Source organism: Neoarius graeffei, chromosome 4, assembly GCF_027579695.1.
Source record: "Neoarius graeffei isolate fNeoGra1 chromosome 4, fNeoGra1.pri, whole genome shotgun sequence".
Taxonomy (NCBI): domain Eukaryota; kingdom Metazoa; phylum Chordata; class Actinopteri; order Siluriformes; family Ariidae; genus Neoarius; species Neoarius graeffei.
Genome location: NC_083572.1, coordinates 86,519,577 through 86,543,399, shown reverse-complemented (window position 1 = coordinate 86,543,399; position 23,823 = coordinate 86,519,577). Strand labels below are relative to the sequence as shown.

Here is a 23,823-nt window from a genome sequence, read left to right as displayed (position 1 = left end):
TAGGGGAAGCTCTGGACATTCTTGAGCGCAGACCCACTAATCCTAAGAGAAGGAGAGATAAGGTGCTGACCAAGAGCTGGTTGGTAGAGGACTTCTGTTTTCTTGATGTTTACGGAGAGGCCGAGCCTCTGGTACACATACGCACAGGCGTCTAAAATGGCCTGGAGTTGACTTTCTGAGGTGGCGCAAACAGTTATCTGTAGTTTGTAAGTTCGGCGAGAGGTGTCCCCGTCACCTCTCGCCGATCGCCGAAGGACTTGTTTGGGTTAACGAGATTTTGATGGACGCCTTGTGCATGAAACCTTTTAACGTGGGACTACTGGTGCACAACAGTAAACGCATGGTGCTTGTGTAGAGAATGGTCCGGGTCCAGTGGCAGGGAAAGAACCCCGACAACCGGGGATCCAATCACTGCAGCAGTTACCACCAATATGGTGGGATTTTTATCGGGGTTGTCTCCCCTAGATCCACCACGTTCTGCGAGACCAGGGGTGGCGCGTGGAGCCACTATGGACGGTCTTCGGCATGTGAGAGGCTGGATGGTGTCGGCCACTTGCTGATGACGAGCTGGCCATATTTTACGCATCACATGCCGCTGGATCTGGGGAGACCAGTCTGGGACGCCAAGTTGTCAAATGGCCAGCCAGAAAGGTACTACTCCTCCAGTGATCCTTACCCCCAAAATCTGGAATAAGATGCACTCAAAGCATATATGGGCATGGTGGTTGGGTGTCTACAAACTTTTGGCCATATAGTGTACCAATACAGGGCTCAACATTAAGGACTGCCCAATTGCCCGGGGCAAGTGAAATGTGCATTTGGGCAAGTGGGATATGTCCCTGACATGCCCGACCGGGCAAGTTGGAATGAGCGTATATTACGAACTAGTACCACAAAAATTAGGCTTTTTGATCTCTTATTTCAGTTCCTAAAAGCGTCCCTCACTACGTATCCGCCATTATGTCTTGGCTGTTTTCTCAGTCTTGGTTTCATTTACTGCTTTGCAAGTTATTTTATATACCCCCACTGTTGTAGTATGCTACGCGTACTGTTTATAGACCCCTTGTGCATGACATCACGCATCACGTGATAATTACAGCTGGGGTCAGACAGACACCATCTTTCAGACAAGCAAGGCTTAATCTGTCTTCAGTATGGTTAATTTTTGTGCTGTTTTTGCTTGTTCAAACAGAGAAATAGATAAAAGGCATTACCGTCTCTCCGCTATCAAGAAAAATGTTAACAATTAGAAGCAAATGCTTCAAGAACAATGAGGAAATGAGTGGTTAAAGAATACAAGGAGAGGAACTCAGCCTGAAAACTCCAGGGAAATTCACGATTGTGTTTAAAATGTATTTTACAAAAACAAAGTTGGAAGTGAGGATGGAAGAGTTTACTTAAGAATTTCTTTTATTTTTTCTGCTCGCATTCGAGTTAGCTCCTTCATGAAAGTGTTTGATTTTCTTACAGGTGAAGTCGCTTCCTTCTTCGACACAGAAAACCCAGATTAGTTTCAAACAACTCTGGCATAAAAAAACTCAACAAAGAGCGACATGAGTGATAAATCCTGAAAGAACAGAACAGATTAAAAGCAGAGAGAGCTGGAGCTTTGTTTCTGTTATCAGAGGAACGCAGCCCTGTGCAAAACATTTATATATTGTTTTTTTTTTTTTTTTATATCATCCACCTCTAGGTTTAAAAAAAACAAACAAACAAAAAAAATGTGCTGCTTCACGACAGACCGGCTGCACCGATTCAGTTACAGGTTGCCAGGTCTGTATAAAGCACCCACAACCTACACACTAAACAATAATTTTAAACTTGAACATTATCCTGTCTGTCATGATGCAGCGTGGGTTTTTTTCCTTTAAACCTAGAGATGGATGATTAAAAAAAAAGATATATAAATATTCTCAAACACAGTACTGTTCAAAAGTCTTGGCATCCTATTGTTTCCTTCATACAAACTTTGTTCTAGATTTCTATTTTATGATTTCTACATTAACGAGTAATGAACCTACAGTCTGAGAGAGTTCTACACAAATGCACTTAACTTTACAACAGCTGCATGCATGTGAAATGGACATAAATCGACTAAGGCAGGAAAATCTCATCTCATTATCTCTAGCCGCTTTATCCTTCTACAGGGTCGCAGGCAAGCTGGAGCCTATCCCAGCTGACTACGGGCGAAAGGCGGGGTACACCCTGGACAAGTCGCCAGGTCATCACAGGACTGACACATAGACACAGACAACCATTCACACTCACATTCACACCTACGGTCAATTTAGAGCCACCAGTTAACCTAACCTGCATGTCTTTGGACTGTGGGGGAAACCGGAGTACCCGGAGGAAACCCACGCAGACACGGGGAGAACATGCAAACTCCACACAGAAAGGCCCTCGCCGGCCCCGGGGCTCGAACCCAGGACCTTCTTGCTGTGAGGCGACAGCGCTAACCACTGCAGGAAAAACTATTTTAGATAAAGTTATTGTCCATTACAAGTCAAAAGTAACCAATAACCAAACTTCAACTCAATGTGTGATCATTTTATGTTGCAATTCAGAACTATTCTATGGTTTTCCTAAAACAAAAAAAGAAAGTAGTACTCGCAAAATAGGGGACAAGTGATGGTATTGGGGAGCAAGTGGAAATTAACCCCCATTTTCCCCCCCAGGGGCAAGTGGGTTTAAAGGTTAATGTCGAGCCATGCAATAATATGATCAGATTACCTAGATTTAAGGTAGTGATCAAATAAACCAATAATTTGGATTAATATTGTTCTTCCAAAAGATGTTCCCTTATTTGTTATGATGATGATTAATAGATTTGCGATCTGGTGACTGTGAAGGCCATAGCTTATGTTTTGCAACATTTCCATACAAGTCGAACCATTCATTGAGCTCTCCTGCCATGTGAATGTGGGCGGTGTTACCCTGGAAGAGACCACGCCCATTGAAATAGAAATGTTTCACCAAAGAATAAAGACATTTAATTAGAATATTGATTTGCGCTGACGTTTTCATGTAAGGGGACAAGGGGAGACAAACGTGTCAGGAAAATAGGACAAAATTTGTAATCTATGTAACATGATGCATTAATATGAACCCTATGAGTCGGATATTGTTTCCTCAGTTTAACTACAGCTAGATTGCTGGCTTTTTAAAATCCCCCCCCATTTCTACTTTCTTGCATGTTTTATTTAGACCCTCATTTGCACATCGAGTTGAAATCAGTGATGGAGGAGAAAATGGAGCGCTCTCAGTCTCTCTGTCTCACTGTGTGTCTGTTGCTCCAACATCCTCTCTGCTCTTTTCTGATGTTCAGTTCAAAGCGTTTGCAAATGTATTTTCTTTTTCTTTTTTTTTTTTATCTACCACATTTGCCTAGCTCGCTCCTCGTAAAAAGAGTGTTGAAGGAGAATTCTAATGACGAGAGCCTGGTGGGAATTAAATGTCTGAAGTTCAAAGTGCTTTGCACATCACAGCAGCTGTCAATCACAAGGCAGCCGGGTGGAGAGGAGGCGGCGAGGAGGAGGAAGTCGCTGGAGGACAAGAAAGCGAGACGAGAGCGAAATAGGTCAGAAGGGAGGATTAGGATGATTTCAGAGAGAGGTACTCGTTTCAGGTGGCAGAAGGGGGTTGCTGTGGGAGCAGTGCAGAAAAAGCAAGGAAGGAAGAAAGCCTAAAAGGTTTCGGAATCAGGATTGGGAGAGATCTGAATGAGACAGATTCGATGACAACACCAAACTCTCCTGAGGCGAAAAAAATGAGAGCAAAACAATACAAGCAGCATGGTGAGGAACAGCTGTGAAACACCATCTCTCTCTTTCTCACGCACACATATATACAGCCAGTATGGTGTGAATAAACACACTCTTTGACAGATGTGTTGGATCCTTAAAACAGGATTTATGTTACACTCTCAGTTTGTGTACATCTGCTTGAAGACTGGTGACTGATTTCATCCAGCTGAGGAACATCACACGCACTGCTTTTGTCCTATTACTCACCAGCCACTTCAATACCCATCCATCCATTTTCTTCCGCTTATCCAAAGTCGGGTCGCGGTGGCAGCAGGCTAAGCGGGGTATTCCAGGCGTCCTTCTCCCCAGCAATGCTTTCCAGTTCCTCCTGGGGGATCCCAAGGTGCTCCCAGGCCAAATGAGATACAGTGATGCCTGAAAGTTTGTGAATGCTTTAGAATTTTCTATATTTCTGCATAAATATGACCTAAAACATCATCAGATTTTCACACAAGTCCTAAAAGTAGATAAAGAGAACCCAGTTAAACAAATGAGACAAAAATATTATCCTTGGTCATTTATTTATTGAGGAAAATGATCCAATATTACATATCTGTGAGTGGCAAAAGTATGTGAACCTCTAGGATTAGCAGTTAATTTGAAGGTGAAATTAGAGTCAGGTGTTTTCCATCAATGGGATGACAGTCAGGTGTGAGTGGGCACCCTGTTTTATTTAAAGAACAGGGATCTATCAAAGTCTGATCTTCACAACACACGTTTGTGGAAGTGTATCATGGCACGAACAAAGGAGATTTCTGAGGACCTCAGAAAAAGCGTTGTTGATGCTCATCAGGCTGGAAAAGGTTACAAAACCATCTCTAAAGAGTTTGGAATCCACCAATCCACAGTCAAACAGATTGTGTACAATTAGAGGAAATTCAAGACCATTGTTACCCTCCCCAGGAGTGGTCGACCAACAAAGATCACACCAAGAGCAAGGCGTGTAATGCCGCTTTTCCACTACAAACGCGGCTGAGCCGTGCCGTGCTGAGTCGAGCTGAGTCGAGCTGAGCGGGGCTGTTGGAGTTGCATTTCGACTACAACCGCGCTGAACCGTGCTGGCTGGAAGTGGGTGGACACATTGGGTTTGCCCACCATTCAGTGGGCAAACCTCAGTGAATGCACTGTGTTTACCAATTTCAACACTACGGGGTGCAACTATGTTATTTTGTACATTAAGTCCTTCAAACGAACATGTAACTCAGAAACAAAAAAACATTAGGTGACATACTGTACATGGCTCATAATAAAACATCAATAGCCTACTGCGCGCATTATTTGAAGGGCATACGACGAGCCTTGCGCTCCGCGAACTCGTCCACGATGCTCTGTATGTCACTGATTCAGTGATCTTTTAAGCGGTAGTCTCACGACCCGAATAGTAAACAATAAACATGGAGGACATGGAGTCGTTAGTGTTGCTGGTCTTGGTGCTGTGGCTTGTTGTCACCGACAACGCCAACAGATACTGGCAAGAGCGTATAGATGAGGCGAGGCGCATAAGGCTTCAGAAATTCTCGTAATTTGTAATTATTATTCTTCCGGGTTTGCGGTGTTTACAGATCCCAGCGCGCTCGCGGGGCGTGTGTGGGCATGTGAGGACACTCCTCCTCACCAATCAGTGCACAGGGGAGTGTCTGCTCACGCCCCCAACCTCACTCGGCACGGCTTGGCTCGCTTCAGCCCCACTCCAAAACGGTGCGAGTTTTAGGGGCTAAGCAGGGCTGAAACGAGCTGAGTCGTGCTGTTTTTGGTAGTCGAAACGCGAGCCGTGTCGGGCTGAAGTGAGCTGAAGCAAGCTGAAGTGAGCTGAAAAAGGGTAGTGGAAAAGGGCCATAATAGTTGGCGAGGTCACAAAGGACCCCAGGGTAACTTCTAAGCAACTGAAGGCCTCTCTCACATTGGCTAATATTAATGTTCACGAGTCCACCATCAGGAGAACACTGAACAACAATGGTGTGCATGGCAGGGTTGCAAGGAGAAAGCCACTGCTCTCCAAAAAGAACATTGCCGCTCATCTGCAGTTTGCTAAAGATCATGTGGTCAAGCCAAAACGCTATTGGAAAAATGTTTTGTGGACAGATGAGACCAAAATAGAACTTTTTGGTTTAAATGAGAAGCGTTCTGTTTGGAGAACGGAAAACACTGCATTCCAGCATAAGAACCTTATCCCATCTGTGAAACATGGTGGTGGTAGTATCATGGTTTGGGCCTGTTTTGCTGCATCTGGGCCAGGACGGCTTGCCATCATTGATGGAACAATGAATTCTGAATTATACCAGCGAATTCTACAGGAAAATGTCAGGACACCTGTCCATGAACTGAATCTCAAGAGAAGGTGGGTCATGCAGCAAGACAACGACCCTAAGCACACAAGTCGTTCTACCAAAGAATGGTTAAAGAAGAATAAAGTTAATGTTTTGGAATGGCCAAGTCAAAGTCCTGACCTTAATCCAATGGAAATGTTGTGGAAGGACCTGAAGCGAGCAGTTCATGTGAGGAAACCCACCAACATCCCAGAGTTGAAGCTGTTCTGTACGGAGGAATGGGCTAAAATTCCTCCAAGCTGATGTGCAGGACTGATCAACAGTTACCGGCAACGTTTAGTTGCAGTTATAGCTGCACAAGGGGGTCACACCAGATACTGACAGCAAAGGTTCACATACTTTTGCCACTCACAGATATGTAATATTGGATCATTTTCCTCAATAAATAAATGACCAAGTATAATATTTTTGTCTCATTTGTTTAACTGGGTTCTCTTTATCTATTTTTAGGGCTTGTGTGAAAATCTGATGATGATTTAGGCCATATTTATGCAGAAATATAGAAGATTCTAAAGGGTTCACAAACTTTCAAGCACCACTGTATATAATCTCTCCAGCATGTTCTGGGTCTACCCTGAGGTCTCCTCCCAGATTCCTGAAAATTTGCCACCTTAACATGATGGAGGGATTTGGGTGTCCCGGTGATCCTGGGAGCTGTGTTGTCTGGAGCATTAGTCCCTGGTAGGGTCTCCCAAGGCAAGTTGGTTCCAGGGAAGGGGCCAGACAAAGAGCGATTCAAGACCCCGATGAAATGGCAAAAAAGGAACAACAGCACCTCGCCCGGGAGCCAGACTTGGGAGGGGAGCCAGCTGGGCATAGCCCAAAGAAATTACATGGAGTCACCACCATGTGGACCCACCACCTGCAAGGACAGGCACCAGGGTCGGGTGCAATGTAAGCTGGGTGGCAGGCTAAGGCAGGAGCCTGGGCGTGCTGATCCTCGGCAGCGCAGACTAGCCACTTCAGTAGAAATGCCAACATCACCACTGCCTGTTCATGCAGCTTTCCAATCAGCTAATCATGTGGCAGTAGTACAATTTATAAAGTCATGCAGATCCAGGACAAAAACTTGACTTAATGTTCAGGTACATCAGTCTGTAAAGTTTACACAGAATGATGCAAAACAAACAAAAGTGGAAGCTTGGAAAAAAATCACCTCGCCTTTTTCCCCTTGTTTAACTGTCCAGATTGGGTGAGCCTGTGCCCATTATGTAGCCTCCGATTCCTGTCCTTAGTTGACTGGAGAAGAACCTGATGTGGTCTTTTTCTGTGTGTTCTGAGATGCTTTGCTTGGCCAGATTGGTTTCAGCTGACAGGAAGGATACAGTAACTCATATAATCACTCTGTACAACCGTGGTGAGCAGAAAAGCATCTCCGTACGCACAAAACATCAGTCCTTAAGGTTGATGAGCTACATCAGTGGAAGATCACATGGGCTTCCACTCCTGTCAGCCAAGAGCAAGAACCTCAGGGGTGAAATGAAACGAAGCGGATTTTACCTGCGATTTTGATTTCGTTTTTGTTCGTATTGCATTGTTCATTGTAGTATTTTTTTTTTTTTTACTGTCTTATTTTTTATACTTTTTTTGAGTGTGTTGCAGACATCAAATTCTAACTTCATTTATATTTACAAACTGCACTCAAGTTGGTCAGCAGGACTATTGAAAATCTTTTCTTTGTACTTTTGTCAGTTAAATAAAGGTTCACATGAATGAACAAATCAGATTTTTGTTTTTATTGCATTTTGGAAAATATCCTAACTTTTCTAGAAATGGCATTAGTATACTAAGTAACTTTAAAAACGCACAATGGAATTCAACACGATATCACTTTAGATCCATGCATATATTTGAAATTTATGATATTGCATGTAATGCACACACATCTTGAAACATCGATAAAGGACATTTTATTGTCAAACTCAAGAATTAATTCACAATAAAAAAATTCAAAGTGACAGTTGGTCCATGTTCGGACCGTCATGCTGGAGATTCTGGGTCTGTGTCGTCCAGGGGTCTCAGCAGCAGTGACTGAGGGTGTCAGGAATCTGTCACGGAGGTGAGCTAGCCTGATGTGCTGATCCTGAACTGGCGTCGTGACTCGAGGCTGACCAGGGCGTGGACGATCCCTGGTGCTCCCTGTCTGTCTGTAACGCTGACTCAAACGGGAAATGGTCGAATGATGAACACCGAAGTGCCGGGCGACCTCTGTCTGTGTACTTCCGGCACGCAACATCCCGATGGTTTGTTCACGTTGATTTTTGCTTAGGTGTGGCATCTTCAATAATGACAATTTTCCCATCATTTCCCCCGGGTATTTATAGGCAAGATTGTGTGTGTGTACAGTGTATGCAAAATTTGTTTGAAAATTAAAGCCTGTCCATGTCATTGACTACCCGAGTCATATTGTACGTTATTGAGTACAACTCCCTTAAATTCTGATTTGAGCACAGATTTGGAACTTATTCGGGCGGAACGAAGTTATTTTTCCATTGTGATATATTTCTTTTCTTCTTGAGATAAACTCAGCACGAATTCAGCAAGTTTTATCAATGTGCATTTTTAAAGTTACTTAGTGTAGAATTGTTGCCAGTAACCTTTCGTAAAAGCCAAAAGAATGAATGAGGGACTTGAACTCTGCAATGCTTTTAATATCCCAGAGGGTGTTTTTTTAGGGTATAGTTTCATTTGCCAGAAGTTCAGTGAGGTTCTTATCTGAGAGAGATTGTTCAGCGTGATTGCTGTTCTTCCAGTGATCTTTGTAACACTTGGTTTCTGATAAACGGCTCTCTGTTATACATTAAGTTCATCATGACCTATTTTCTTCTGTCCGAACACAGCGTGGTTTTAGAGACGTGTTCTTGTAATGCAGGACTGAAACAGTGCACCATGTATCATCTCCATACACGTATTTCAGAGAAATCATGCTTGTACTTTAACGTAGAATATCTCAGAATCAGGCCTGACTGATAGAAACGTGTTACCAGGACTGATGTTAAAGCGATGAACTCTGAAAATGTTGCCTGATTGAGAGTTCTACGAGCATATCATACATGTCAACCTTTGGTCAATCAAACCTGTATAACCAACCTCCAAAATCCGTATTTCCCTTATAAAATCCGTATAAGATGCAAATTAAAATAATTTACCTAAAATTTGAATGATAATTAACAATGATATATCCAAGTTACTTTTTATTCAATATTAATAACAATAAACCTTCAGAATGAATACAAAGCTCCAATGTTCGACAAAAACACAAAGTGTCACTCTAATGTTCTGAATTGTACTCCATGACAGCTTTTTTTTAGCACTCCGCACCAATACCTCGCTAGGCTGGATGTCACAGCAAGTGTCTGTGTTGATCTTGCCGGAGTGCCCATTCAGAATCTTTTCAGTCGCTAGTGAAAGTCGCTCAGGTGGAAATACGCGTTTCAAACAAAATGTTACTTCCCGGTTGGCGGGATTCTCGCAATGCGGTGTGCGCATGATCAAAAGTGGAACGAAGTCTCGCTACCACAAGATAACGCGCGATTTCATAAGACTCTTTACTGGCTGTGTGTGGTGTACAGTACGTTTGTAAATGTTATGCTCTCTTTTATCATTGTGGGAATTGATTATAGCTCTAAATAAATATTGAAGTTTTTTTTAAAGAATCCGTATAACTTTATTTGTACGCCCGTATACTACGTTTATTGAATCAAATCCGTATAAAATACGGACATTCCGTATAGGTTGACATGTATGGCATATTGAAGTTCCTGAAACGCAGTATGATGTGTGGATTTTTTTTTTTTTTTGTGCAGCCCTGTTCAGAATATCTAAACACAAATATAAACTGCCCTAGTAGTGCTCGTGATTGTGCCCTAGTAATGCTCATTATTATCAAATAACATGAGCATAATGATTCTATTTTTTTCTTTATTCTGTTTGCAGGTTTGATGGAAATTTTAACACAAATGTGTCAAAAACCATCAGCTGTGATCGACTGTCCCCCAACGTCAACAGCCGGGCTTTCAACCCTGGACGAGACCTTAATTCGGGTGAGTACAACACACACACTTCCACCTGGCCACCTGCTGCTATGGCAACAGATTTAAAGAGGATATCTGATGTCAGATTTGAGGGAGAAGGGGTTGGGTGTGTGGTGGCGTTTTTTTTTTTTTTTTGGGAGCTGTTTTAAGTTGAATAAGCCGTGTCTCTCTTTGTCCTTCAGCCCTTGTGTCTTTTTTAATTTTATTTTATTATTCCCCCCCCCCCCCCCCCCCCCCCCCCCCCCCCCACACACACACACACACACACACACACACACACACATATTTGTCTGATTGAACACTAGAGAGTCATGTTCCTGCTTTCTGGAAGTCTCCTGCTCTCCAGACAAGAAGTGTGTTTGCATTATTTTGTTTTGCAGTTGTGTTCTGTGTATAGGACAGGTTTCCTGTTGTGTGTGTGTGTGTGTGTGTGTGTGTGTGTGTGTGTGTGTGTATACACATGCAAATACACACACACACACACACACACACACACACAGTATTATATAGCGTGTGTGTTCGCATGTGTGTGGGGGTGTGTTGTTTTGCCATTGTGTGTTTCTATGTTTTTGGTTTTGTATGTGCAGTTTTTCTGTTGCATGTTTGAGTGTGTGTGGGGGGGCGGGCTGGTTTGTGCGTCTGATTTTGCCATTTTGTGTGTGTGTGTGTGTTTTTTTCCCCTGTGTGTGTGTGTGTGTGTGGGTGAGTGTAGTTTTGCCATTGCATGTTTGTGTGTTTGCCATTGTGTATGTTGTTTTTTCCAGTGTGTGTGTGTAGTTTTGCCATTGTATGTTTTTGGTTGTGTGTGTAATTGTATTTGTATGTGTGTGGGGGGCTGTTGTTTTTTGCCATTGTACATTTCTGTGTTTTTGGTTTTGTGTGTGTGTGTGCAGTTTTTCTGTTGTGTGTGTGTGTGGGGGGGGGGTTTGGTTTGTGTGTGCGGTTTTGCCGTTTTTGCTCCCCCCGTGTGTGTGTGTGTGTGTGTGTAGTTTTGCCATTGTATGTTTGTGTGTTTGCTAGTGTGTGTGTGTGTGTGTGTGTGTGTGTTTTTTTCCAATGTGTATGTAGTTTTGCCGTTGTATGTTTTTTGGTTTTGTGTGCATGTAGTTTTGCCGTTGTGTGTTTTTGGTTTTGTATGTGCAGTTTTTCTGTTGCATGTTTGAGTGGGGGGGGGGGGCTGGTTTGTGTGTCTGATTTTGCCATTTTGTGTGTGTGTGTGTGTGTTTTTCCCTGTGTGTGTGTGGGTGAGTGTAGTTTTGCCATTGCATGTTTGTGTGTTTGCCATTGTGTATGTTGTTTTTTCCAGTGTGTGTGTGTAGTTTTGCCATTGTATGTTTTTGGTTGTGTGTGTATGTGTATTTGTATGTGTGTGGGGGGCTGTTGTTTTTTGCCATTGTACATTTCTGTGTTTTTGGTTTTGTGTGTGTGTGTGTGCAGTTTTTCTGTTGTGTGTGTGTGGGGGGGTTGGTTTGTGTGTGCGGTTTTGCCGTTTTTGCTCCCCCCCGTGTGTGTGTGTAGTTTTGCCATTGTATGTTTGTGTGTTTGCCAGTGTGTGTCTATGTTTTTTTTCCAATGTGTATGTAGTTTTGCCGTTGTATTTTTTTTGGTTTTGTGTGCGTGTAGTTTTGCCGTTGTGTGTTTTTGGTTTTGTGTGTAGTTTTGCTGTAGTATGTGTGTTTTTGCTTGTGTGTGGTTTTGTCATTGTGTATGTGTAGTTTTGCTGGTTTTGTTTGTTTGTTTGTTTTATTGTGTGTGTGTGTGGTTTTGCCGTTGTGTGTTTTTGGCTTTGTGTGTAGTTTTGCCGTAGTATGTGTGGTTTTGTCGTGTGTGTGTGTGTGTGTGTGTAGTTTTGCTTGTGCAAACGTCTTTTTTCTGTTGTTTTTTTTTCTGTGGTTTTGATTTAGTTTTACTCCATTTTTTGTGATTTGTTTCTCTGTTCTTGGTTTGTTTATTAATTAATGTATTTATTTACATGCAGGTCACTGTAATGGATCACATTACAATTCTAAAATCAAATGTTAACATAAAACATTACAAGAGCACAAATTACTCTCTCTAGCACATCGTAAAAAAAATCTAACTTGTGTGTGTGTGTGTGGGGGGGGGGGGGGGGGGGTTCTTTTATAAAAGCCCTGTTCATCTCTGTGCCATATATTTCTGACTGCATGTTCCTTTCAGCAGTAGTGCTCTTAGCTTTAAGTGTATTTAAAACAAATATTTAAAAGTCGTTCTGCAGGCACTCGTTCTTGCTGCAATGATCTGCAGACGATCTCGTTTGGCATCCTGCCTTTCTGCATTCCTGCTCCCTCCAGTGAAGATTAGCCCAATTCATCTTCATTCACAAAGCTTGTTTTTCTAAAGCAATCAAGGCGCTGTGTTCACCTTCTGTCACTTTTTATCGCGCAGCAGCGAGACCATTGTGTGTGTGTGTGTGTGTTGAGTTAGTCTAAACTAGAGAACCACAGCGAGAAGAGCAGACAGGAGAGACACAACCTCCTGTGTGATGAATGAGAGACTCTCTCTCACGTCTCATCTCCTCTCTCCGTTCACTCCTCCCCTCTTCACCTCGCTCCTCCTTGCCTCTCGATGTGTTTATTCCCCCGGAGTACTTTAGTACACTTTCAGCTGTCATGCACGAGTGTCACTTTTCAGATGAAGTGAGGCTCGGAAACTTGCTTAAGCAGGGTGTGAGTGAGGAGATAAATGAGCTGATGTCAGAGAGGATATAGACGCATAGAGCAGAAACTCCTGAATTCCGACTGCTTACAGTAATGAAGGTGTACAGTAATGAAAAACAAAACGTTCGCACAAAACGTTATTTTATTGGTTATACAAACGTATCAATAATAAACATATTAATCCTTCAAATGTTCAAACTGTTTGCCCCCAGCATTCACACACTCCACTAGTCGAGTGTGGACACCCATGCACACGCTGGCGTAAAGGTCTTTATCAGCATCAATTTCCTGGCAAGCCTCCCGTATGAACTGAATCATGGCATCAACAGACCGTGACTTGCGTGCGAAAACCCTATCTTTTACACATCCCCAGAAAAAGATCTTCATAGGGGTGAGATCCGGCGAACGTGGTGGCCAGTCAACGGTTCCCTGACGTCCAATTCACCTGTTGGGAAATTCTTTGTCAAGTAGCGCATGCACATTGAGTGCGGTGGCACCCCATCCTGCTGAAAGTAGAAATCATCCTGCTGCTGTTTGCATATAATCCTTACTGTATACCTACTTTTGCAGCCCCCTGTATTTACAAGAGAAAAACATACCAACGGACATCAAAAAACTGGAAAAGAGATATGTCGGAGACGTAAAACTTCTGTGCTAGTGAACCACTGTGACAATTTGTAAACAAACATGGCTGCCAGGTTTGCTTCGTTAAATACAGAAGATTTTGAGAGAATTTGAAAGAGAAAGATGTGCTGAATACCCAAAAGGAGTGAGTATGTATGCATGTATGTATGTATGTATGTATAATAATATTGGCTGGCTTTATTTTTTTCATGATATATCTGATGTATTCCATTCAGTTACTCGTCTTCGATTCGTTCAGTATCACGCTAGTTGAATGGAATATATCTGATATACCACTCAACACCAGCCAATATTATTTAATTATTATATATACAGGCCACTTTTTCCATGGAATATAAACTTTTTTTTTTCGCAACCCGGTTTCCATCAAATCCTGCGCTGTAATTGGCTGGCGAGCGGTTCCGTATCCTACAATACGGACTCCAGTTATGGACCCCGGATACGGACCTCTGGCGACTCGCTCATTCACAACAAACAACATAGTAGCAATTTTTGACAACATTTATTTTCACATTTCTCAGGAGAATAGCATTAATTTTACAGCATGGATAGCGATAACGACAGTGTTCACAGCGAAAGCGAGTATTACTACCCTGAGGAAGAAGAAATAAAAGAAAACATTTCAGGAGAAAGCTAAAAACCTGTAACTGTTGCTAACGCCGAGCAAAAACATGGCTGAATCCTGAATGACTCAATTTTGTATAAATAGGGGACTACATAGGCGGCAAAATGTAGCTTTTTTCCTGCCATGGAAGTGCACTTGTATACCGAGGAGGAAGCCATTTGCATTACAGCCGTGAATGAGGATTCAAAATGGCGGCTCGGCTCGGTTTTCCCTTTCGGGCGCTCTCGTTTTCTGTTAGAGTTTTGTAAAGAAAAAAATAAATATATTATTTACCAGCTTAAGGTAGGTCCGTATGGTGAAATACCGTGACCTCGGCCTTGAATACTGACCTCGGCCCAGAGGGCCTCGCTCAGTACTTTCAAGACCTCGATCACTGTATTTCACGATACGGACCTCCCAGCTGGTAAATACCAGATAATTGTTTTTCGCGGTCCGGTGTTCATCAAATCCTGCGCTCTGATTGGCTGGCGAGCGGGTCCGTATCCTGCGATACGGACTCCAATTATGGACCCTGGTTACGGACCTCTAGCGACTTGCTCGTTCACAACAACAACAAACATAGTAGCATTTGTTGTCAACGTTTATTTTCTCGTTTCTCAGGAGAATAGCATTAATTTTACAGCATGGATAGTGATAACAGTGTTCACAGCGAAAGCGAGTTTTACTACCCTGAGGAAGAAGAAATAAAATAAAACATTTCAGGAGAAAGCTAAAAACTTGGAATTGTTGCTAACGCCGAGCAAAAATATGGCTGAATCCTGAATGACTCAATTTTGTGTAAATAGGGGACTACATAGGCGGCAAAATGTAGTTTTTTTTCCTGCCATGGAAGTGCACTTGTATACCGAGGAGGAAGCCATTTGCATTACAGCCGTGAATGACGATTCAAAATGGCGGCGCGGCTCGGTTTTCCCTTTCGGGCGCTCTCGTTTTCTGTTAGAATTTGGGAAAGGGAAAAAAAGTTATTTACCAGCTTAAGGGTGGTCCATATGGTGAAATACCGTGACCTCGGTCACTGTATTTCATGATACGGACCTCCCAGCTGGTAAATAACATTATGTTCCCCTTTTAGTGGGTTTATTGATGCCTGTTGTAGCGAGGTACCTGACTGCTCCCCGGGCGCTGTAGTATGGCTGCTCACTGCTCTGAGTGTGTGTGTGTGTTCACTGCTTCAGATGGGTTAAATGCAGAGGATGAATCTCACTGTGCTTGAAGTGTGCATGTGACGAATAAAGGGTTCTTCTTCTTCTTAATTGTTTTGCTTAAAGAAAAGAAATGCCATTCTTACACTAAAATATCATGATATGTATCACGATACGCTGATGATACAAAAATTCTCGTGATACCCATCCCTAAATACACATATCGTAATTTCATTCAATTCAGTCACATTTTACCAGAGTTGCGGCCTTGTTGCCAGCGGGGGATCTTGTGCTCTCAGAGCACTCTTGTTAAAATAAGGTCTAAAAACCTTGGGGGGTTTCTCTCCAAAAATGCTGTACCTTTTGGATTACTGTCTTGTTGAGGGATAAAAATTTTTTTTAAACTTTTTTACATTCAAAAACCATGGGGAGAGGGGTACAGACCTGTATTGTTTTTCCTTACTCTAATGTGACTAAAGTAAGGCTCTGCCTATTGTCACGCTGACGCACATTCACATGACGTATCTTGAGAGAACAAAACAAACTTTAGTGGGATAATTGTTTTATTTTCTCTTGAAATTGTCCTATATACACAGCTAAAGTCAGATCGCTACCAGTCTGACTTTACCATTCTATGAAATTGTCAGCTAATATAATCCAGACCCACAATTTTTTAAAGCCTTCAATTAAAGGCGTGTTTGACTGTACGCTTATCTTCTGAGATTAGTGGAAGCAAGACATGCATTTTATCAATATAAACGATCATCTAATCAGAAAGAAACGACTCTAGAGGAGGAGAACATGTACAGAAATGGAAAGAAGGGAGTGTGGTTTAGGAGCCTGAGGGAGGGATGGAGGAAATGAGGGCCTTTTCCTTATGGTTGCAGTTTTCAGCTTCTCTAAACACTGAGCGGAGGATTAAGTGTTGCGGAGCAGTGACTGTGTACGATTCTTCAAACTGTCAACATGCTCCAAAGTTCCTGTTTATACACTCAGGCGTGATTAATGGTGCAGGGTGCTGCTGGATGCGTCTGTCCTTCTCTTTCCTGTTAACAGCTCGAGTTCAGGGGATCCAGACTGCTCAGAATCATTCTGCATCTTTAATACTGAGGGTCGACCCAAGTGGCATCACGTATTCGTCCTTTTTACATTTCTGTGCTCTTTTCTTGTAAAAACAAGATCAACCGTGAGCTACTGCTAACTTGCGTATCCCCCTGCTCTCGCTTATATCAGAATGTAAGCAATCGAAGGAGTAGGACTCTTATTATGAATGTTGACTTCAACAAATAATTAACCCTGAGACAAGTAAGTAAAAAGCAGTGTAGTTTGTAGTTGCTGAGAAAAGTGTGAAGAAAATTTTGTAAATCCACGCTATATGTTTCATAAATACGTTCAGTCGGTAAGCAGGAAGTCGATGTGCGACAGACCTGAAAATGGTATACACGGTATAGAACCCCAAGCTGAAGCTCGGTACCAAATATCAAGCAGCCGTGATTTGTAGTTGCTGAGAAGTGTTCAGAAATTTTGTAAATCCACGCTATATGTTTCGTAAATACGTTCAGTCAGTAAGCAGGAAGTTGATGTGTGACAGACCTGAAAACGGTAAACAAGATATAGAACCCCAAGCTGAAGCTTGGTACCAAATATCAAGCAGCCGTGATTTGTAGTTGCTGAGAAGTGTTCAGAAATTTTGTAAATCCACGCTATATGTTTCGTAAATGCATTCAGTCGGTAAACAGGAAGTCGATGTGCGACAGACCTGAAAACGGTAAACAAGATATAGAACCCCAAGCTGAAGCTCGGTACCAAATATCAAGCAGCCGTGATTTGTAGTTGCTGAGAAGTGTTCAGAAATTTTGTAAATCCACGCTATATGTTTCGTAAATGCATTCAGTCGGTAAACAGGAAGTCAATGTGCGACAGACCAGAAAACGTTATACACGGTATAGAACCCCAAGCTGAAGCTCAGTACCGAGTACCAAGTGGCTATGATTTGTGGTTGCTGAGAAAAAGGGCTTTTCAGACGGGCGGAGATCTGGAGATATTAAACCCCCCTTCGGAGTGGGGGTATAAATAATAATTCTTCTCATGTGAGCTTTAATTTTTTTTGTCTTTAGATTAGACATCCACAGTTTCCACAGTGACGGGCAAGTAGCACTACGTGCACCCTAAATTCTGTGCTCGGGTTAAAAAAAAAAAAGAAAATCAGATTACAGGCATGCTGGATGTTTTTACAGCAGCGATAACTGTCCGTTTTATTTAGCAGTGAAAAATTCATACTGCAACAACCGGTTCAGCATAAGAACAATTTTCAGGCGTTTTCACATGTTTTTATAAGTCTCATGTACTTGTGGAAGATGCAGCAAAAACTAGTGTTGAATTATTGGATGAACATCGCAAATTTCAAGTCTACTTCTAAAAGTCTACGTCAAACTTTTGGCTAATTGTTCTTCCATTCATCTGATCAGCCATGTTGTTCAATCAGGTAATGTTTCATTCAGATCAGCAATAAATAGCTTTATTATATGGCACGAGCTACTTCTGGTAAAATCACACGCTCTGATTGGTTCCTTGGTGGGCAGTATTTTCCCATAATGCCCGTGGGTGATTACGGACTTTTTCCAAAGCGCCGCATTCAATGTTGCAAAAAACAAAACGACAAAAAAAAATTATAATTGGGAATCAAAAACGGTCGAAAGACAAACGAGTCACAGACTTATTTGAGAAATGAGCAACGAAGAGCATTCAGAAACCGCTAACAGAAATTCAGTTTTGAAACCGCTAGCTGTTTATTCTGCATGCGTGACTCAGCTAGAGCGGCGGCTACAATTATCGACACCTTATCGATCTTTTGGCCATTGCAAAAGTAGAAAAGACTTTTGAATATGTAAATTGTGCATGAATAATTACTCAAACGTCCACTGAAAAAAAAAAAAAAGAGTTGAATCCCGATTACTTAGTGCAGCGGTTCCCAAACTTTTTTGGCCGCGCACCCCCTTCTATACTCCAACCAGGTTGACGCACCCCCAGTTCCCCAGTTTCAAAAAACACACGCTTTCTTATAAAGGCAGCATCTTTAATCGTGCTAAAATGATAACAAACATCGTTTGCCACACCTGCAGGAAACCACAAAAGTGGGGAAAAAAAAAAAACCCACCAAAGCTTTCTTACAAAGGAAGCACGTCGTGCTCGAATGAGAACATCGAATCACATTAACATATTATGCTCTCTCGTATTTGAATTAGATAGAATTTGATTGAAATGTAACAGTTTTAAAATGTTGCAACATGGTAAATGCGCAAATCCATTACAAAGGGAGATCACATCGAGGCATGTAGTCTACCAGCCAGATATGGGGAAAATATATGATTTTCATCCGTGATTAAAACACTAGCAACACAACCCAGTCATTACAAGGTTATGAAAATGAATTGAGAATGAATTTATTTTTTTTTTAAAGATTTTTTTGGGGCTTTTTCACCTTTATTAGATAGGACAGTGTAGAGACAGGACAGGAAATGATCGGGAGAGAGAGACGGGGAGGGATCAGGAAATGACCTCGGGTCGGAATCGAACCCAGGTCCCCGGATTTATGGTATGGCGCCTTAGCCACCTGAGCCACGACGGTGGTGTAGTGGTTAGTGCTGTCGCCTTACAGCAAGAAGGTCCGGGTTCGAGCCCCGTGGCCGGCGAGGGCCTTTCTGTGCGGAGTTTGCATGTTCTTCCCGTGTCCGCGTGGGTTTCCTCCGGGTGCTCCGGTTTCCCCCACAGTCCAAAGACATGCAGGTTAGGTTAACTGGTGACTCTAAATTGACCGTAGGTGTGAATGTGAGTGTGAATGGTTGTCTGTGTCTATGTGTCAGCCCTGTGATGACCTGGTGACTTGTCCAGGGTGTACCCCGCCTTTCGCCCGTAGTCAGCTGGGATAGGCTCCAGCTTGCCTGCAACCCTGTAGAACAGGATAAAGCGGCTAGAGATAACGAGATGAGATGAGATTTCTGTTTTTGAACCACAGTGTACGCATGGTGTTCTCTGGACAGTTTTTCATCTGTTTTGTTGCCGTTTTTAATTATTTTGGGAATTCTGAAGAACCGTTTCTCTTTGTCACGAGTCGTATTATTACCGTAATTATATTTTTATTTATTTATTTAGCCTTTATTTTTCCAGGAAGGTCCCATTGAGGTACAGTATCTTTTCTGCCAGGGAGTCCTGGCCAAGATGGGCAGTAAAAAGTTACAGTAAATACAAAGACCTTAACAGAAGACGCACACTACAATAAAACATTCTGTTTATAAAAGAAAACAAAGAATAAAGAAAAAACATAGAGGAAGGTACAGTTAAGATACAGTTAGGTCCATATATATTTGGACACTGACACAAATTTTCTTTTTTTTTACCTGTTTACTGAAACATATTCAATTTATAGTTATATAATGGACATGGACATAAAGTCCAGACTTTCAGCTTTCATTTGAGGGTATCCACATTAAAATTGGATGAAGGGTTTAGGAGTTTCAGCTCCTTAACATGTGCCACCCTGTTTTTAAAGGAACCAAAAGTAATTGGACAATTGACTCAAAGGCTATTTCATGGGCAGGTGTGGGAAATTCCTTCATTATGTCATTCTCAATTAAGCAGATAAAAGGCCTGGAGTTGATTTGAGGTGTGGTGCTTGCCTTTGGAAGATTTTGCTGTGAAGAAAACATGCGGTCAAAGGAGCTCTCCATGCAGGTGAAACAAGCCATCCTTAAGCTGCGAAAACAGAAAAAACCCATCCGAGAAATTGCTACAATATTAGGAGTGGCAAAATCTACAGTTTGGTACATCCTGAGAAAGAAAGAAAGCACTGGTGAACTCATCAATGCAAAAAGACCTGGACGCCCACAGAAGACAACAGTGGTGGATGATCACAGAATAATTTCCATGGTGAAGAGAAACCCCTTCACAACAGCCAACCAAGTGAACAACACTCTCCAGGAGGTAGCCGTATCAATATCCAAATCTACCATAAAGAGAAGACTGCATGAAAGTAAATACAGAGGGTTCACTGCACGGTGCAAGCCACTCATAAGCCTCAAGAATAAAAAGGCTAGATTGGACTTTGCTAAAAAACATCTAAAAAAGCCAGCACAGTTCTGGAAGAACATTCTTTGGACAGATGAAACCAAGATCAGCCTCTACCAGAATGATGGAAAGAAAAAAGTATGGTGAAGGCGTGGTACAGCTCATGATCCAAAGCATACCACATCATCTGTAAAACACGGCAGAGGCAGTGTGATGGCTTGGGCATGCATGGCTGCCAGTGGCACTGGGTCACTAGTGTTTATTGATGATGTGACACAGGACAGAAGCAGCCGGATGAATTCTGAGGTATTCAGAGACATACTGTGTGCTCAAATCCAGCCAAATGCAGCCAAACTGATTGGTCGGCGTTTCATAATACAGATGGGCAATGACACAAAACATAAAGCCAAAGCAACCCAGGAGTTTATTAAAGCAAAGAAGTGGAATATTCTTGAATGGCCAAGTCAGTCGGTCACCTGATCTCAACCCAATTGAGCATGCATTTCACTTGTTAAAGACTAAACTTCAGACAGAAAGGCCCACAAACAAACAGCAACTGAAAACCGCTGCAGTAAAGGCCTGGCAGAGCATTAAAAAGGAGGAAACGCAGTGTCTGGTGATGTCCATGAGTTCAAGACTTCAGGCAGTCATTGCCAACAAAGGGTTTTCAACCAAGTATTAGAAATGAACATTTTATTTACAATTATTTAATTTGTCCAATTACTTTTGAGCCCCTGAAATGAAGGGATTGTGTTTAAAAAATGCTTTAGTTCCTCACATTTTTATGCAATCATTTTGTTCAACCCACTGAATTAAAGCTGAAAGTCTGAACTTCAACTGCATCTGAATTGTTTTGTTCATAATTCATTGTGGTAATGTACAGAACTAAAATTAGAAAAATGTTGTCTCTGTCCAAATATTTATGGACCTAACTGTGTGTTAAGAAACCAGAGCAGCTAGGTTAGAAACGATGACATTGTTCTGTAATAGTTGTTTTTAAAAGAGTTTTAAATACACTGAGAGAGGGTAATGACTCAAGATTTAATATGTTCTGAAGTTTATTCCAGGCATAGGAGCTCAAGGCGGTTTTGCCCAACACTGTTTGTGTTATTGGGATGTTCAAGATTATTTTATTTGATGACCTTGTGCTATAAGCACAGGTTCGACGTGACAGCAGATTACCGATATAGGGTGGTAATTTACCAATCAATGCTTTAACTATGAAAATCAGAACATGACTTTTCCTTCTGAGCGACAGTGACGTCCATTGAACCATTTCATACAATTTACAGTGGTGTATTCTTGCTTTTGCGTCTGTCACAAAACCTAAAGCAGCATGATACACTACATCCAACTTTTTCAAAAAAGAAATAGGACCATGCATATATACTACATCACCATCAACTAAAATTGGTAGAAAGGTACTTTGGACCAATCTCAATCTAACAACAAAAGGGAAACTTTTTTTTTCAGTCGAAAATAAAAACTTAAAGTGCATATTCTGGACCAATTTAGTGGGTTTTTTTGTTTTGTTTTGTTTTTTTATATGAAAGTATGTCCCTTTTACACACTCATCCAGAAGGGTAATTTTGCACAAGGCCATCTGTCTACAGCAGAAAAAAATAAAATAACAAAACGCGTCTGGAAAAATCCCAAGGAAGTCTGGAGCCAGATTCGTGACGTCACCTGCGGAAGCGCCAGCAGGCTACGCGAGCTTTGCACGGTTTCAGTGCACAGCCTGTGTAGACCAAGTGCTCCCATTTCTCTCTCATTCAGTACGTTTACATGCACGTCCAAATCGAGCTGCTGTTGGTAATCGAGCAAAGTGTCCCAGCAGGGGTGCCAGAGAAATCCAATCCTACATGCACAAGTGAAATCGGGCTATTGTGCACCTGAGCCACACGTGGCGCTACACGCCCCATCGTGTTGGTACACTTCCGGTTGTCGTCATGAAGAAGAGCTATAGTGTTGCCAGATACTGCTGACGTTTTCCAGCCCAAAACATGTTCAAATCCGCTAAAATGCACTTAAAACCCCCAATCTGGCAACACTAGCAGTTCCGTGTTCAAGCTGTTAGGCTTGCTCTGACAGACTGTATGGCTACAAACTGTCCTGCGCAAACCACTGTTTTGTAAGACAACTTATTTTGCACAATAATATTTTTCTAAAGTCCATTTTTTGCTTACAAAAAAATATTTTTTTTTTGCTTACAATTTAACTTATGTCTTAATAAACACACAAAGTTCAATTGTTTTGTTTTTATTGACATTCTTCAGATGTTGGACATATATATATACACACACACAAATACAATGACTTGTTTATGTACACAATTCACAGCTATGCAACAGCTGTACAGATGTATTTGGTGATACAGTAAGTGAGCTAAATTTTAACAGTGCAAACAATGCCACAAAAAGAAAAGATTCATGCCGTTGTCATGATTCGTTGTCATGCCGACCGAGGCTGTTGTGTTTCCCCGCTTGTGGTCTCGTCACTCGTCACTTCCGGAAGTAGCTCGACAAGTAGCTCGATAGAGTATACATGCACAAAGTAGCTCGGCAGAAATCGCATAAATTAGGTCGTGTAGCTCGATTCCGAGAAATCAAGTTCGGTTCAATTTCAGCCGAATTAAGGTGTATACATGGCATTTTGAACTTCGATTTCAGTCGAGCAACGGCAGAAATTCGATTCTCTCTATGTGCATGTAAACGTAGTGACTGTCCGGTCTTTTGGAAAATGATGAGTACTAATCCCATCATGATTGGTGTTGCTACACCCTCCTACGATACATCTGTTAACCATTTTAATAATTACGCGATAACGAAGAAATTTGCAGAAAACCACCAGGTCGTTTTCTCATAAACAAACCAGCGCTGATGTAGGATTCGGAGGGAGGCGTCCCGCAGATGATGCCACAAAAATCAATGTTTCCTGGGAAATTCAAATGCGAAGTTTTTTCAGAGGCGGACCAATTCGCCTCAAATAGCTTGATTTCAACTGAATTTTTCTGGTATTGCGCAAGGTAAAAAAAAATTGCACAAAATGCAAAATGTGACAGATATTTGACCAAAGTTTAATATAAAACAGGAGAATTACACTGATCTTGCTCCTGAATTTACCCGTGATATGCCCTTTAACTTTGGTCTGAGCTTTTTTAAGAGGTTATCAATATGAATTCCAAAGTTTAGCTTTTCGTCAAGCCATACCCTCTCTAAATGAGTGCCATCTAGTGTTGAAACTTGTAAAATTAGTAAGTGATGAACGAGAACGTGTAAAAATCATAAATTTTGTCTTTTTGACATTTAGTACCAGTCTCAAATTAACTCGGGAACTTTGTAACAGGCTAAACGCAGACTGTAATGCATCTATCGCTGTCTGTAACGATGATACCGTGGTGTAGACAATTGTATCATCAGCATAGAGGTGTACCTTTGCCGAGTCTAAACCTACACCAAGGTTATTTATATAAATAGTGAATAAGACGGGCCCCAGGATTGAT

At 41.9% G+C, this 23,823-nt stretch overlaps 1 protein-coding gene across 2 annotated transcripts in view; it reads left to right on the top strand.

Moving 5' to 3' along the window:
- Positions 1-23,823, top strand: part of cachd1 (cache domain containing 1) — a 303,436-nt gene that overhangs the window by 188,713 nt on the left and 90,900 nt on the right. For both annotated transcript variants that reach the window (XM_060919931.1, XM_060919930.1), the window contains one exon: positions 10,070-10,176. In XM_060919931.1, the coding sequence (XP_060775914.1) occupies positions 10,070-10,176 (107 nt within the window). The remainder of the gene's footprint in view (positions 1-10,069; positions 10,177-23,823) is intronic.